We start from the raw sequence: 16,252 nt of genomic DNA, 5'->3' as shown, positions 1-16,252 counted from the left end.
TGATTAAAGATTTGAGGGACAAGGACGTTATATTACCACAGTCAAATAAAAGAGCTCCCGTTTCTAACAAGAGATTAACACTCAGGTTGAGGTATGGGGCTGGGGGGGACCACAGAACTCAACACAAAACCACCAAGGGCCTTAAAAGGAACACTGGTCATTTCAAAGAGAGAGATGGGCCATTGAAATACTATTAGAGCACTGGAGCACTAAAAATATAACCAATCATTCTGAATGTTGGAAGCTCGAGACTGATGATAATCACATTGCTATTTTTGGCCATTATGCTCAATAGAAGCCCCCCCTCCCACAAAGGGCCAGGTTGTGGTGATCGTAAGATCACCGAGAGATTTTGTCCCTGACCGATACCTCCTTAAAGCGAAGCCTGGCGATGCCAGCGCACAGCGGCTGACCTGGTCTGCGTGGGGGGCGCCGTTCTGAGTTCCCGAAGCAGCTGCCCAGCGTAGTCGGGTTCGTTGCTGGCCGCCTGCAGTAGTGCCCTCCGGAAGGCATGCCGACACCTCTGCTGGCGCGCCGCTGCTCGCTCCACACGACAGAGCTGCATGTATCTGTGCTGCAGGTAAGTGCAGAGCCGCGTCATTCTCAAACTTCTCGTGCTCGTCGCCTCATCTTCAGGGCTGCACAAAAGAACGGAATCAGAGTTTAACCCTCCTGCCCTGACAGAGTCCCACGTGTGTGTGTATATATATATATTTTTTTCGGAGTGAATACTGATGCGCCGATGGTGCACATGCACTACACATTACTGAGTTGTGCACTTAGCCATGGAGAGAACTTCAATGCAGTAACTGCCAGCCTACATCAAATGACACTTCATCGTTAGCTGTACCAGCGGTGTAACTAAATGCAGCCTTTATTTTATCTTGCTCTGTGCACAGGGGCTTCAGTCACCATCTCTCCCGAAGACATGGGTAAGTGCCGGGGTTATGGTTAGAACAACCCGCAGAATTGTAATGGAAGAGCCCGAGAACTGGGCCCCCTTGTACAGTCCCACTCGGTGAATTGTAATGGAAGAGCCCCAGAGTTGGGCCCTTTGTACAGTCCCACTCGGTGAATTGTAATGGAAGAGCCCCAGAGTTGGGCCCTTTGTACAGTCCCACTCGGTGAATTGTAATGGAAGAGCCCCAGAGTTGGGCCCTTTGTACAGTCCCACTCGGTGAATTGTAATGGAAGAGCCCCAGAGTTGGGCCCTTTGTACAGTCCCACTCGGTGAATTGTAATGGAAGAGCCCCAGAGCTGGGCCCTTTGTACAGTCCCACTCGGTGAATTGTAATGGAAGAGCCTCAGAGCTGGGCCCTTTGTACAGTCCCACTCGGTGAATTGTAATGGAAGAGCCTCAGAGTTGGGCCCTTTGTACAGTCCCACTCGGTAGTGTTGATTACATCAAATGACACATTCCAGGCAAAGTGTTGGGTAATTATTGTCCTTCCACTTCCTGGCTTTATATATATATGTATTTGTCTAGTAATTAGAATGTCATGGCACACCAAGCACGGAAAGAAATTAAATATTTGTATTTTTACAGCGCCTTATCACGTCTCGAAAACATTTTACACACAATGAGTTACTCTGAAGTGCGGTGAATTACTGTATCTAGGTAAACACAGCAATCATTTTGCGCATTGCAAGATCCCACATGCAGCAAGATTCCACAAACAGCAATGAGATGACCGGCTTTTGGTGCTGTTGGTTCAGGGAGGAATGTCAACTGGGGCACCGGGAGAACCTCTTTGTCTGAACCGCTGGTGCAGGAAGACGGGAGGAACGGATTCAATGTCTCTTCTGAAAGATGGCACCTCCAACAATACAGAGCTCCCTCGGTATACTGGAGTGTCAGCCTGATGGCAGCACTTTCTGTTGGGGATATTTGCGCTTAAATCCAGTTGCTAGGAATCGCGGCTTATGAGGTGATGAGGGTTTCCATCAATGAGGTGTTGAATGAGTGTGCACCATACAGTCATTGCAAGTTTACAAGTGAGCACTGGACAATTTCTCCTGCACTTTTTTCTTGAGGGGTGGGGGGGTGGGAGAGCAGGAAAGAAGAGATCAGAGAAACACAACATTCTTTTGCCAAAGTTTTGGAAACAACATTTCTGTTTAAATCTCCAGGAATGAAAATCCAACCGGTTTGATCACTCAATCTTCATTTTTAGATTTAAATCTAAGCCACTTACTACATTGCCATGGCATCAAGTTGCATTATATAAAAGGAATAACATTTATTATATAGCACAGGGCCCCTGCATTTGGCTGCAGGAGGGAAAATCTAAGAAAGTACATCCAGTTTTATTTGCCATTTTAACATCTATTTTACAATAACAATCACAGTTATGTATGAGCCAAGGCCAAAGCAGAGTGGACAATTGCACGGTGGTGGGGGTCAATAGGGTAAGAGACACCCACACACAAGTTGGTCTAATACCATAACAATCCTCAATTAAAGTACCGAATCGGCATCTTCAAGTTCCTTAAGCGCAATGAGAGATGAAAGGAAGGAAGGAGGAGACGGGAGTGGAGGGGACGGGAGTGGAGGGGACAGGAGTGGAGGGGACAGGAGGGGACAGGAGTGGAGGGGACAGGAGGGACAGGAGTGGAGGGGACAGGAGGGACAGGAGTGGAGGGGACAGGAGGGACAGGAGTGGAGGGGACAGGAGGAAAGGGGAGGGATCAGTGAAAAAGACTGTATTAAGGAGGGGTGGGATGGAAGGAAAACAGAGGAATGGGAAGAGGAAAGGGAACAGGAGAGGGAAAGAATGGAGCTGAGGTAGAAAAGTGAAAGGAGGGGGAGGGCATGAATTTGTGTATGCTGATCTGACACCATTTGGTTTCATGTCTTCTGTCAAGACGTTTCTATAGCGCCTTTCACGACGTCACAAAACGCTTTACAGCCAATTAAGTATTTTTGAAGTAAAGTCACTGTTGTAATGTAGGAAGCGCGGCAGCCAATTTGCGCATAGCAATCTCCCACAAACAGCACTGAGATAATGACCAGACCATTTGTTTCAGTGATGTTGGTGGAGGGATAAATATTGGCTAGGACACCAGGGGAATTCCCCTGCTCTCCTTCGAATAGGATCTTTTACATCTACCTGAGAGCGCAGGTGGGCCTTGATTTAACACCTCATCCAAAAGACGGCACCTCTGACAGTGCAGCACTCCCTCAGCACTGCACTGGAGTGTCAGCCTTGAATTTTGTGCTCAAGTCTCTGGAGTGGGACTTGAACCCACAACCTTCTAACTCAAAAGGTGAGAGTGTTACCCACTGAGCCAAGGCCGGCATCTGAGAATTCAGTTACTCCTCAGAAATATACCGAGTACAGCCAGCAGAGAGAATCAGACGTCTGCTGTCGGCTTCATTGCTCTAATATAAAAGCACCCAAAAAGTGAACAAACAACAACTTGCATTTATATAGCACCTTTAACATGGTCAAACGTCCCAAGACACTTAACAGGAGCGTATCAGACAAAATTTGACACATAAGGAGATATTAGGACCTCATGGCCAACAGCTTAGTCAAAGAAGTAGGTATTACAGAGCATCTCAAAGGAGGAGAGGTTTAGGGAGGGAATTCCAGAACTTGGGACCTTAGAACAACTAAGGCATGGCCGCCAATGGTGGCGCAATGAAAACTGGGGATGCACAAGAGGCCAAAATTGGAGAAGCGCAGAGATCTCGGGGGGGTGGGGGGGGGGGGTGGTTGTAGGGCTGAAGGAGGTAACGGAAATACGGAGGGGCGAGACGATGGAGGAATTTAAAAATCGATGCATTGCCGGAGCGGGAGCTAATGTAGGTCATTGAGCACAAGGGTGATGGGTGAATGGGACTTGGTGTGAGTTAGGATACGGGCAGCAGTCTTGGATCAGCTCAAGTTTACGGAACTGACGGGTAGAAGTATGTGCGTGTCTGTAATGGCGATTTTGATTTATCTTCGCAGGCTTATAATCGTTTTGAGTTTTTGCAGCCTGTCTTTCCAATTGGCCATGTCACTGTGCAAAGATACTCTTATTCAGTTTCTCTTTGCACGTGTTCCTTATATTGCGGCGTTCAGTTACATCTCTGCACTCTTACTGCTGCTCAGAAATGCCTTCCAAACATACCGACTGGGGCTGGTTCACCAAGAGAGGGTGAAACGTGGGAGCTTGTAGCTCATTTCTGCCTCAACAATTCCACTGGATCCTAACTTGTATCGTGTGCCCCTCGGCCATTCACGGAAATTGGACCGGGCTTGTTTTTGCACACTAGCGCACCTCCACCACAACCCCCCCGACCTCGCGGGGGTCAGTCCCAGTGAAACTGATTAACGGCTGCCCAGGAACATGTTAATTTGCCGTTGGTGATTTGGCTGTGTGACCTGCCCAACGGATGGGAGGGTGGTGCCAAAAGGTTGGAATCCAACAAGCCTACCAAAAAAAAGGCAGGTTCCATTCACACCAAATTCTCTAAACCGGCAATGATTATACGGAGTGAGTATTGCCACCACTGTCAGCCAATGAGATGGAGCCGGGGCAAGAATTACAGCAAACAGAGTCTATTTAAACAGTCTCTGTGAACTACAGCAAACGGAACTCATGACCAAAACTACAGCAAAGTGTCCTGATAAAAGTAGCATTATTTCTCCAGCAAAATGCAATGAGAGGTGGACAGCAACATAATGCAAATTATGTCATTAAAATCAATTACAGTCACGTCTCCAGGCATGATTGGGGAATTACCCAAACATCTTCATTCTGGCCGGGGCTTGTGGTGTCATAGGGGTACAGTAGCATAGTGGTTATGTTACTGGACTAGTAATCCAGAGACCTGGACTAATGATTTAGAGATGTGAGTTCAAATCCCACCACAGCAGCTGGGGAATTTAAATTCAGTTAATTCATGAATTAAAAAGCTAGTATCAGTAATGGTGACCATGAAACTACCGGATTGTCGGAAAAACCCAACTGGTTCACTAAGAAGGAGACCCACAGCACTCTTAACTGCCCTCTGAAATGGCCTAGCAAGCCACTCCGTTGTACCAAACCGCTACAACAAAGTCAGCACTGTGGGAATGGTTTCACCACAAAGACTGCAGCGGTTCAAGAAGGTGGCTCACCATCTCCTTCTCAAGGGCAATTAGGGATGGGCAATAAATGCTGGCCTTGCCAGCAACGCCCACATCCCGTGAACGAATAAATAAAAAGAACATTTGCTATGATTAGAATGTCAAATCACTTTTCGTTCTTCTGTTGATTCAGTTCCTAAGTGCATATTCTGCATATAAACGAGGCAAGGTTGCAGAACAACTTCCGGCTCTGTTGGTGGTATCTAATAATAGCACCTCTCATTCTCTCGCTTGGGTTTGTACTAGTTTTATTTTGCACACAACCTTGGGCTTTCTCAGTGTGTTCATAACATAGAAACAGGAGCATGCCATTCAGCCCCTCGAGCCTGCTCTGCCATTCAATTACATCAGTGGTTCGCAAACTTTTTCCTTGAAGGAACCCTTTTCAGACAGATTAGTTTTCATGGAACCCCCGTCCAATGTTCCCTTTAAGCTGCATGGCCGCGCAGCACTCTGGAGCTCCTGCGCAGACGCCTCTCTGGCTTTTAAATGGAAAAACCGCGCATGTGTAGAATTCTGAATGGGCTGTGCAGCCCTTCCAAAAAATTAGAGGTAACATTTCCCTCGTCTAAATTATAATACTATAAACTCCTTGCACATTTACATATCTGAATGTAAAATTCATCAGTGAATTTAAAGGAACTTGCATGAAATTTTGCCAGGGCTGTCCGATACAGTGAACACTGATGTGATTGGTAATGTGAAAACTTTTATCTTCGCTTCAGCTGAAAGGTAACCCTACAGCAACATGCCTGTTGAATACTTCATCGCATGACACCTCCCTGCTTTTCCTGGAGTGGGATTAGGCTTGGTGGCTCCTGTTGGGAACACTGGCACCATTTCAAGTGTAGTCCGCCACCACCTGCCGAATCACTGCACAGCTGCTGTGTGTTTCAAGGTTTTTTCCCTCCCCCTCTGCTGTTTACTGGCCTATCTGAACGGACCCCAGTTTGAGAACCGCTGAATTATTCTTCCATTATCCAAATACATGGGAGGGCTACTGTCATATCCAATTAGCAAATTACACGAGTGTTCTGATTGACCTTGGGCAATGCTACATTACTGGATATTGACATATAAAGTCACTTCAGTTAACTGGGTGTGTGGGCTTACCTACAGGAATGATTTTTCACACCGGACTCAAGAAAACCATCTGGTGCAGCTTAAAAACTTGAACACCCTCCTCATCGCCCTCCTCCTTCCTGTCCCCCAATCCCTCTCTCCGTGCCACTATCTCTTTCTCCCCGTCACTCTTCCCCAATCTCGCTCTATCTGCATCTTTCGCCCATTCCTCTCTCTGTACCCCGTCTCCCTGTCACTCTCCACACCCAAGTTTCACCTTCACCAGATCCCACTTGTCGACTCTGCCGAACTGCTCGAACAACAGCTGGACCTTGTCCCGCTGTACCTCCGGGGGCAGCTTCCCCACAAAGAGCTTCAGCAGTGGCGGACCCCAGTTTGAGAACCACTGAATTAGATTATGGCTGATCTGTACCTGAACTTCATTTATATGCCATCACTCCCTATCCCTTGATACCCTTACCTAACAAAAGTCTCTCATTCTCAGTCTTGAAAGCTCTAATTGTCCCAGCATCAACAGCCTTTTGGGGAAGAGAATTTCAGATTTAGAATAGAATCACAGAATGGTTACAGCAAAGGAGGTGGTGATTTGGCCCGTTGAGCCCTTGCCGGCTCTCTGCAAGAGCACTTCAGGTAGTCTCACTCCCCTGCCCTTTCCCCGTAGCCCTGCTACCCTTTGTGAAAAAGTGCTTCCTAATTTCCCTCCTAAATGGCCTAGCTCTAATTTTAAGATTATGTCCCCTCATCCTTAATTCTCCTTCGGAATACAAGCCAAGCTTATGCAACCTGTCCTCATAATTTAACCCTCTAAGCCCCAGTATAATTCTGGTGAATCTGCGCTGCACCCACTCCAAGGCCAATACAGTAAACTCTTGTTTAAACGGCACTTAATCATCCGGAATTCTTTAATAACCGGCAAAATTCAGGAGTAGGTTCAGGAACCCAAAGGTAAGTTTTTACTGTATATTTGTGGCCGTGTAACCGGGGCTCCTGCACCTGCGGCCGTGTAACCGGGGCTCCTGCACCTGCGGCCGTGTAACCGGGGCTCCTGCACCTGCGGCCGTGTAACCGGGGCTCCTGCACCTGCGGCCGTGTAACCGGGGCTCCTGCACCTGCGGCCGTGTAACCGGGGCTCCTGCACCTGCGGCCGTGTAACCGGGGCTCCTGCACCTGCGGCCGTGTAAGCGGGGCTCCTGCACCTGCGGCCGTGTAAGCGGGGCTCCTGCACCTGCGGCCGTGTAACCGGGGCTCCTGCACCTGCGGCCGTGTAACCGGGGCTCCTGCACCTGCGGCCGTGTAACCGGGGCTCCTGCACCTGCGGCCGTGTAACCGGGGCTCCTGCACCTGCGGCCGTGTAACCGGGGCTCCTGCACCTGCGGCCGTGTAACCGGGGCTCCTGCACCTGCGGCCGTGTAACCGGGGCTCCTGCACCTGCGGCCGTGTAACCGGGGCTCCTGCACCTGCGGCCGTGTAACCGGGGCTCCTGCACCTGCGGCCGTGTAACCGGGGCTCCTGCACCTGCGGCCGTGTAACCGGGGCTCCTGCACCTGCGGCCGTGTAAGCGGGGCTCCTGCACCTGCGGCCGTGTAAGCGGGGCTCCTGCACCTGCGGCCGTGTAAGCGGGGCTCCTGCACCTGCGGCCGTGTAAGCGGGGCTCCTGCACCTGCGGCCGTGTAAGCGGGGCTCCTGCACCTGCGGCCGTGTAAGCGGGGCTCCTGCACCTGCGGCCGTGTAAGCGGGGCTCCTGCACCTGCGGCCGTGTAAGCGGGGCTCCTGCACCTGCGGCCGTGTAAGCGGGGCTCCTGCACCTGCGGCCGTGTAAGCGGGGCTCCTGCACCTGCGGCCGTGTAAGCGGGGCTCCTGCACCTGCGGCCGTGTAAGCGGGGCTCCTGCACCTGCGGCCGTGTAAGCGGGGCTCCTGCACCTGCGGCCGTGTAACCGGGGCTCCTGCACCTGCGGCCGTGTAACCGGGGCTCCTGCACCTGCGGCCGTGTAACCGGGGCTCCTGCACCTGCGGCCGTGTAACCGGGGCTCCTGCACCTGCGGCCGTGTAACCGGGGCTCCTGCACCTGCGGCCGTGTAACCGGGGCTCCTGCACCTGCGGCCGTGTAACCGGGGCTCCTGCACCTGCGGCCGTGTAACCGGGGCTCCTGCACCTGCGGCCGTGTAACCGGGGCTCCTGCACCTGCGGCCGTGTAACCGGGGCTCCTGCACCTGCGGCCGTGTAACCGGGGCTCCTGCACCTGCGGCCGTGTAACCGGGGCTCCTGCACCTGCGGCCGTGTAACCGGGGCTCCTGCACCTGCGGCCGTGTAACCGGGGCTCCTGCACCTGCGGCCGTGTAACCGGGGCTCCTGCACCTGCGGCCGTGTAACCGGGGCTCCTGCACCTGCGGCCGTGTAACCGGGGCTCCTGCACCTGCGGCCGTGTAACCGGGGCTCCTGCACCTGCGGCCGTGTAACCGGGGCTCCTGCACCTGCGGCCGTGTAACCGGGGCTCCTGCACCTGCGGCCGTGTAAGCGGGGCTCCTGCACCTGCGGCCGTGTAAGCGGGGCTCCTGCACCTGCGGCCGTGTAAGCGGGGCTCCTGCACCTGCGGCCGTGTAAGCGGGGCTCCTGCACCTGCGGCCGTGTAAGCGGGGCTCCTGCACCTGCGGCCGTGTAAGCGGGGCTCCTGCACCTGCGGCCGTGTAAGCGGGGCTCCTGCACCTGCGGCCGTGTAAGCGGGGCTCCTGCACCTGCGGCCGTGTAAGCGGGGCTCCTGCACCTGCGGCCGTGTAAGCGGGGCTCCTGCACCTGCGGCCGTGTAAGCGGGGCTCCTGCACCTGCGGCCGTGTAAGCGGGGCTCCTGCACCTGCGGCCGTGTAAGCGGGGCTCCTGCACCTGCGGCCGTGTAAGCGGGGCTCCTGCACCTGCGGCCGTGTAAGCGGGGCTCCTGCACCTGCGGCCGTGTAAGCGGGGCTCCTGCACCTGCGGCCGTGTAAGCGGGGCTCCTGCACCTGCGGCCGTGTAAGCGGGGCTCCTGCACCTGCGGCCGTGTAACCGGGGCTCCTGCACCTGCGGCCGTGTAACCGGGGCTCCTGCACCTGCGGCCGTGTAACCGGGGCTCCTGCACCTGCGGCCGTGTAACCGGGGCTCCTGCACCTGCGGCCGTGTAACCGGGGCTCCTGCACCTGCGGCCGTGTAACCGGGGCTCCTGCACCTGCGGCCGTGTAACCGGGGCTCCTGCACCTGCGGCCGTGTAACCGGGGCTCCTGCACCTGCGGCCGTGTAACCGGGGCTCCTGCACCTGCGGCCGTGTAACCGGGGCTCCTGCACCTGCGGCCGTGTAACCGGGGCTCCTGCACCTGCGGCCGTGTAACCGGGGCTCCTGCACCTGCGGCCGTGTAACCGGGGCTCCTGCACCTGCGGCCGTGTAACCGGGGCTCCTGCACCTGCGGCCGTGTAACCGGGGCTCCTGCACCTGCGGCCGTGTAACCGGGGCTCCTGCACCTGCGGCCGTGTAACCGGGGCTCCTGCACCTGCGGCCGTGTAACCGGGGCTCCTGCACCTGCGGCCGTGTAACCGGGGCTCCTGCACCTGCGGCCGTGTAACCGGGGCTCCTGCACCTGCGGCCGTGTAACCGGGGCTCCTGCACCTGCGGCCGTGTAACCGGGGCTCCTGCACCTGCGGCCGTGTAACCGGGGCTCCTGCACCTGCGGCCGTGTAACCGGGGCTCCTGCACCTGCGGCCGTGTAACCGGGGCTCCTGCACCTGCGGCCGTGTAACCGGGGCTCCTGCACCTGCGGCCGTGTAACCGGGGCTCCTGCACCTGCGGCCGTGTAAGCGGGGCTCCTGCACCTGCGGCCGTGTAAGCGGGGCTCCTGCACCTGCGGCCGTGTAAGCGGGGCTCCTGCACCTGCGGCCGTGTAAGCGGGACTCCTGCACCTGCGGCCGTGTAACCGGGACTCCTGCACCTGCGGCCGTGTAACCGGGACTCCTGCACCTGCGGCCGTGTAACCGGGACTCCTGCACCTGCGGCCGTGTAACCGGGACTCCTGCACCTGCGGCCGTGTAACCGGGACTCCTGCACCTGCGGCCGTGTAACCGGGACTCCTGCACCTGCGGCCGTGTAACCGGGACTCCTGCACCTGCGGCCGTGTAACCGGGACTCCTGCACCTGCGGCCGTGTAACCGGGACTCCTGCACCTGCGGCCGTGTAACCGGGACTCCTGCACCTGCGGCCGTGTAACCGGGACTCCTGCACCTGCGGCCGTGTAACCGGGACTCCTGCACCTGCGGCCGTGTAACCGGGACTCCTGCACCTGCGGCCGTGTAACCGGGACTCCTGCACCTGCGGCCGTGTAACCGGGACTCCTGCACCTGCGGCCGTGTAACCGGGACTCCTGCACCTGCGGCCGTGTAACCGGGACTCCTGCACCTGCGGCCGTGTAACCGGGACTCCTGCACCTGCGGCCGTGTAACCGGGACTCCTGCACCTGCGGCCGTGTAACCGGGACTCCTGCACCTGCGGCCGTGTAACCGGGACTCCTGCACCTGCGGCCGTGTAACCGGGACTCCTGCACCTGCGGCCGTGTAACCGGGACTCCTGCACCTGCGGCCGTGTAACCGGGACTCCTGCACCTGCGGCCGTGTAACCGGGACTCCTGCACCTGCGGCCGTGTAACCGGGACTCCTGCACCTGCGGCCGTGTAACCGGGACTCCTGCACCTGCGGCCGTGTAACCGGGACTCCTGCACCTGCGGCCGTGTAACCGGGACTCCTGCACCTGCGGCCGTGTAACCGGGACTCCTGCACCTGCGGCCGTGTAACCGGGACTCCTGCACCTGCGGCCGTGTAACCGGGACTCCTGCACCTGCGGCCGTGTAACCGGGACTCCTGCACCTGCGGCCGTGTAACCGGGACTCCTGCACCTGCGGCCGTGTAACCGGGACTCCTGCACCTGCGGCCGTGTAACCGGGACTCCTGCACCTGCGGCCGTGTAACCGGGACTCCTGCACCTGCGGCCGTGTAACCGGGACTCCTGCACCTGCGGCCGTGTAACCGGGACTCCTGCACCTGCGGCCGTGTAACCGGGACTCCTGCACCTGCGGCCGTGTAACCGGGACTCCTGCACCTGCGGCCGTGTAACCGGGACTCCTGCACCTGCGGCCGTGTAACCGGGACTCCTGCACCTGCGGCCGTGTAACCGGGACTCCTGCACCTGCGGCCGTGTAACCGGGACTCCTGCACCTGCGGCCGTGTAACCGGGACTCCTGCACCTGCGGCCGTGTAACCGGGACTCCTGCACCTGCGGCCGTGTAACCGGGACTCCTGCACCTGCGGCCGTGTAACCGGGACTCCTGCACCTGCGGCCGTGTAACCGGGACTCCTGCACCTGCGGCCGTGTAACCGGGACTCCTGCACCTGCGGCCGTGTAACCGGGACTCCTGCACCTGCGGCCGTGTAACCGGGACTCCTGCACCTGCGGCCGTGTAACCGGGACTCCTGCACCTGCGGCCGTGTAACCGGGACTCCTGCACCTGCGGCCGTGTAACCGGGACTCCTGCACCTGCGGCCGTGTAACCGGGACTCCTGCACCTGCGGCCGTGTAACCGGGACTCCTGCACCTGCGGCCGTGTAACCGGGACTCCTGCACCTGCGGCCGTGTAACCGGGACTCCTGCACCTGCGGCCGTGTAACCGGGACTCATGCACCTGCGGCCGTGTAAGCGGGACTCATGCACTTGCGGCCGTGTAAGCGGGACTCATGCACTTGTGGCCGTGTAACCGGGACTCCTGCACTTGTGGCCGTGTAACCAAGGCTCTTGTACCTGCGGCCGTGTAACAGGGACTCCTGGATCTGTGGCCGTGTAACCGGGGCTCCTGCACATGTGGCCGCGTAACCGCGGCTCCTGCACTTGTGGCCGCGTAACCGCGGCTCCTGGACCTGTGGCGGTGTAGCCGCGGCTCCTGGACCTGTGGCTGTGTAACGGGGCTCTCGTACCTTGGGCCATTGTCACTCCATGTCCCTTCTTCTGGTCTGAGGTCGGCCGATATATAAATTGCCTCGGTAGGTATACCTCTCCGCTATCCAGAATTTTTAATCAACCGGCACCATCACGGTCCCATAGGTGCCGGATACAAAAGAGTTTACTGTATATCCTTCCTGAGGTGCAGTGTGCAGAACTGAATGCAGTGCTCCAGGATGGGGTCTGACCAAGGCTCTGTACAACTGAAGCATAACTTTGTAATCCAGCTCTAGATAAAGGCCAACATTCCATTAGCCTTTCTGATTGCTTTCTGTACCTGTCGACTGGCTTTTCATGATGTGTGTGCTGGGATTCCAAAACTCTTAGCTCCTATGCAGTTCCTAGTTTCTCACCATTTAGAAAATGCCCCGATTTATCTTGCTAGGGTCCAAAGTGGATGATCAAAGTTATACTGCCAGCGTGGGCTTCGCCAAGTTCTTCGGGGTCTCCTGTGTACTTCCCATCAGTCTCCATGTAGGAGTTTCATAAACACAGCCGTAAATTTGGGAGCGAGGAGGCAGTTCTCTTCAGGGTTGCTGAGGAGATGCTGCAAGTCTCCGTATACTTTGACGACTCATTACTTCAGGATTCCATGTACGCATCACTGATTCTAGCTCAAAGAGCTCAAACTTGCTGCATGTTTCTTGCAAAATTCCAGTTCAGGGCTCCAGTATTTAGCACGTATCCAAAGTTACGAAAGCAGCAAGAAGCACATTTTAAAAATCAAGTCAGCAAAGCATGGAAGATCAGGCCATCAAAGCAGATGATTAAAAGACTGAAAGAACAAGCTGCTGTAAAACGCCAACACGTCTGACAATTCCCACAGCTCAGGACACGAACAATAACAGACAGGCAAAGACCCTCTGGTCCATTCAGCCTGTCCCACACAATTGTGATACCTTGTGCATCAATGTATGCACACTCTACCCCACCCAAAATCCCAGGAGAGGCGAAAAAGCAGATAAAAACTCAGGCCACTTTGCGGGGAATAAATCGGGGAAATTTCTCTCTGACCCCCCCATGGCGATCGAAACAAGTCCAGATCATCACGCTGGCCCTGATAATCCTGTACAGTACCTACCTTTTGCAAGGGGTGATCTCCGCCCCAGCCAGAAACCGGTCCAGCTCTCGCTGTCCGCGAATTGGCATCCATCACGAGCCGGCAGCCTGTTACACGGGTCCACTATCCGCTGGGAAAAGGACCACCACCTGACATCTAACCTAGATCTGGCCTTCTACAACTTAAAATTGTGACCTCTGGTCCTCCCTAATCTATATATATTTGGTACATCATCACCTTCCCTTCATCATCTTATAAACCTTGATCAGACACGCAAGCCCCTAACTCGAACAATTCAAAATCAAAGTTAGTGGGAAGCAGATGTCCTTTGGGGGGAAAAAAAAAACCGACCAAGAAAACAGGGGATTGGCAGCCAACATGGAAAGCTCTTTGCTCTTCCTTGAGAAATGAACCATTAAAGCAAAACCACTTTCCCACTAGTCTGTAACAGCATTTACCAAATACAGGACCGTGCAAAACTTACTCCAGAGCAACAGACGTTATTCCACAGGATTAGATAAATACATTTCCATTCCCAGTCACCACCAATAAATGATACGCACACACGTAACAAATCTAAGGCTCAGCAACAGTAAAAGTGAAAAGTTACAGATGGAAGAAGGAAACCCCAGGGAATGTATTCTGAATGTCAGTACATTTCCTAGGAACAGGAGGAGGCCATTCAGCTCCTCAAGCCTGTTCTGCCATTCAATGAGATCATGGCTGATCAGTATCTTAACTCCATCTACCCGCCTTGTTTCTGTACCCCTTTTTACCTACCAAAAATCTACTGATCTCAGTTTTGACATTTTCAATCGACCCCCAGCCTCAATAGCGTTTTGAGAGTGTTCCAGATTTCCACCACCCTTTGTGTGAAGAAGTGCTTCCTGACATCACCCCGAATGGCCTGGCTCTAATATTAAGATTATGTCCCCTTGTGTTGGACTCCCCCACCAGAGAAAATAGTTTTCTCTACCTACCCTATCAACTCCTTTGATCATCTTAAACACCTCAATTAGATCACCCCATATTCAATTTCATTCACAATGCTTACTAAAAAATTATTTTTAAAATACCTCTTCAGAGTATGGGGTTTTAAGGTCCCAGGAACCCAGGGAATTTGGAAGGAGATCCCTGGGGGTTGAAGCCAAATTATTGCTCCTCAGTCATCAGATTTCTGCACTTTTCGGTATTTGATAACCCACTCGGTTTCTGCTGCTGAAAATATACCAGCAACAACAACCTGCATTTATATATCGCCTTTAATAGAGTAAAACGTCCCAAGGTGCTTCACAGGAACATTATCAGACAAAAATTGACAGAGCCAAAGAAGGAAACATTAGGGCAGCTTGGTCAAAAAGGTAGGTTTTAAGGAGCGCCTTCAAGGAGGAGAGTGAGTTGGAGAGGCAAAGAGGCTTAGGGAGGGAATTCCAGAACTTAGGGCCTAGACTGTTGAAGGCAAAGCTGCCAATAGTGAGGCGAAAGAAATGGGGGATGCACGAGAGGCCAGAGTTGGAGGAACGTAGAGTCATGCTGCTGTATAGACCGTTTCGCTTTGGGTAGTTGACACTGCCTTTCAGTGTGAATGGGTCAATATTTACAAGGGGTCACCACACAAACACAGGGCTGCAGGTCAATTACAAGCTGAATGCAACAGTGAAGCTCATGGTTGTAATGAGGAGACCAAGGAGATGCTTGTAGAGCACATCAACGGTCTTTCACTGGTGTCCAACATAGTATTTCCAAACCTATCAAGTTTAAAGCTCTGACCTGGACTAATTTTTGCTGTTTTTAGCAAAAACATTCAAAGCACTTCCCCCTAGAGTTTCCTCCTTATAAAGCCACAACAAAAAGAAAAGCTACAGTGGTCAAAGCATCACCACAACAAAAGAACCCACTACAAAAAACAAGTGTGACTAAAAAAGTTACAGTCAAGACTGAGGGAGAACAAACATCATCAGCTGTCAATCACAACTTTGTTCCTACCTCTCAGGAGTACAATACCCAGTGAGAAACATTAAAATTAAGAAATTCTTGCATCCATGTAGCCCCTCATCAGATCGTTGAAACGTCTCAAAGTGCTTCCAAAAATAACTTTTTGGCGTTAAGCCACAAATGTGGGCAAATGTGGCAGTCATTCTGTATCAGCAATGCCCCACAAACAACAATGACACGAACTAAGTTATCTGAATTTTTGTTTGTGGGAGGTATAATGGCCAGAAGATCTGTTAAATGCCCTGGTTTTCTTCGAGTAGTCCCACACAACCTCTAACATCCATTGGAACATATTAAACTTTAATGGTTTAATGCCTCACCTCCAGTAATACAGCACTCCCTCAGTGCTGCACTGCAGTGTCAGCCTAGATTATGAACTGAAGTCCTGGAGTTCTAACTCAAACCCACAACTTTCAAAACCAGAAGGCAAAGTTCTACCAACTGCGCCAAGCTGGCATATAAACAGTTCCTCTTCAAAATAACACTGTCAATCTTATTGATGGTGATGATATCAAGAAAGTAGTCCGAAACATCCCAGGAGTGAATAGTACTCACAGAACGTCTACACATAAACTAGGACTAGGGCTAAATTAAACAAAATGGCCCAAATCAATTTGTATGTCACCTAACCGCAGTCCATGTGCATATGCACCCGAATATCATACAGTCACAAACAACGTAGCTAAGATTTTTTGCAAACCAAACCTTGACCTGGAAGCAAAGTCTCAGAAGTACTTTCTGTCAACATCCTTCTTCGCTGTCCTGGTCTTATAAAATACATAGCAAGATAGGTTAACCCTCGTAAAACACAGTTCATTTGTTCCAATGTTTATGTTCCAATATAAGGCCGATATGGTTGCAAGCATTTTATTAACAAAAGTGAAACTGTTCTTCTCTTCTCAACCAATTTCTAGTAGCATTTGGTAACCACACGGAGGTGTGCCATTTCCAGGTTCTGTCCCTCTTGGGCTGCTCCATGTTGTTTACCC

At 53.5% G+C, this 16,252-nt stretch overlaps 1 protein-coding gene across 1 annotated transcript in view; it reads right to left on the bottom strand.

Moving 5' to 3' along the window:
- The window catches only part of ino80db (INO80 complex subunit Db), a 128,422-nt gene that overhangs the window by 31,344 nt on the left and 80,826 nt on the right, over positions 1-16,252 (bottom strand). Inside the window, exon 5 of the mRNA XM_085985460.1 lies at positions 414-638. Coding sequence (XP_085841586.1) covers positions 414-638 — 225 coding nt within the window. The remainder of the gene's footprint in view (positions 1-413; positions 639-16,252) is intronic.

The sequence above is a fragment of the Somniosus microcephalus genome, chromosome 4 (assembly GCF_052327205.1).
Source record: "Somniosus microcephalus isolate GS21.2 chromosome 4, FLI_Smic_1.0, whole genome shotgun sequence".
In the NCBI taxonomy this organism is placed as follows: Eukaryota; Metazoa; Chordata; class Chondrichthyes; order Squaliformes; family Somniosidae; genus Somniosus; species Somniosus microcephalus.
Note: the sequence above shows the minus strand (reverse complement) of the source record. Positions and strands in the feature narration are given on the sequence as shown.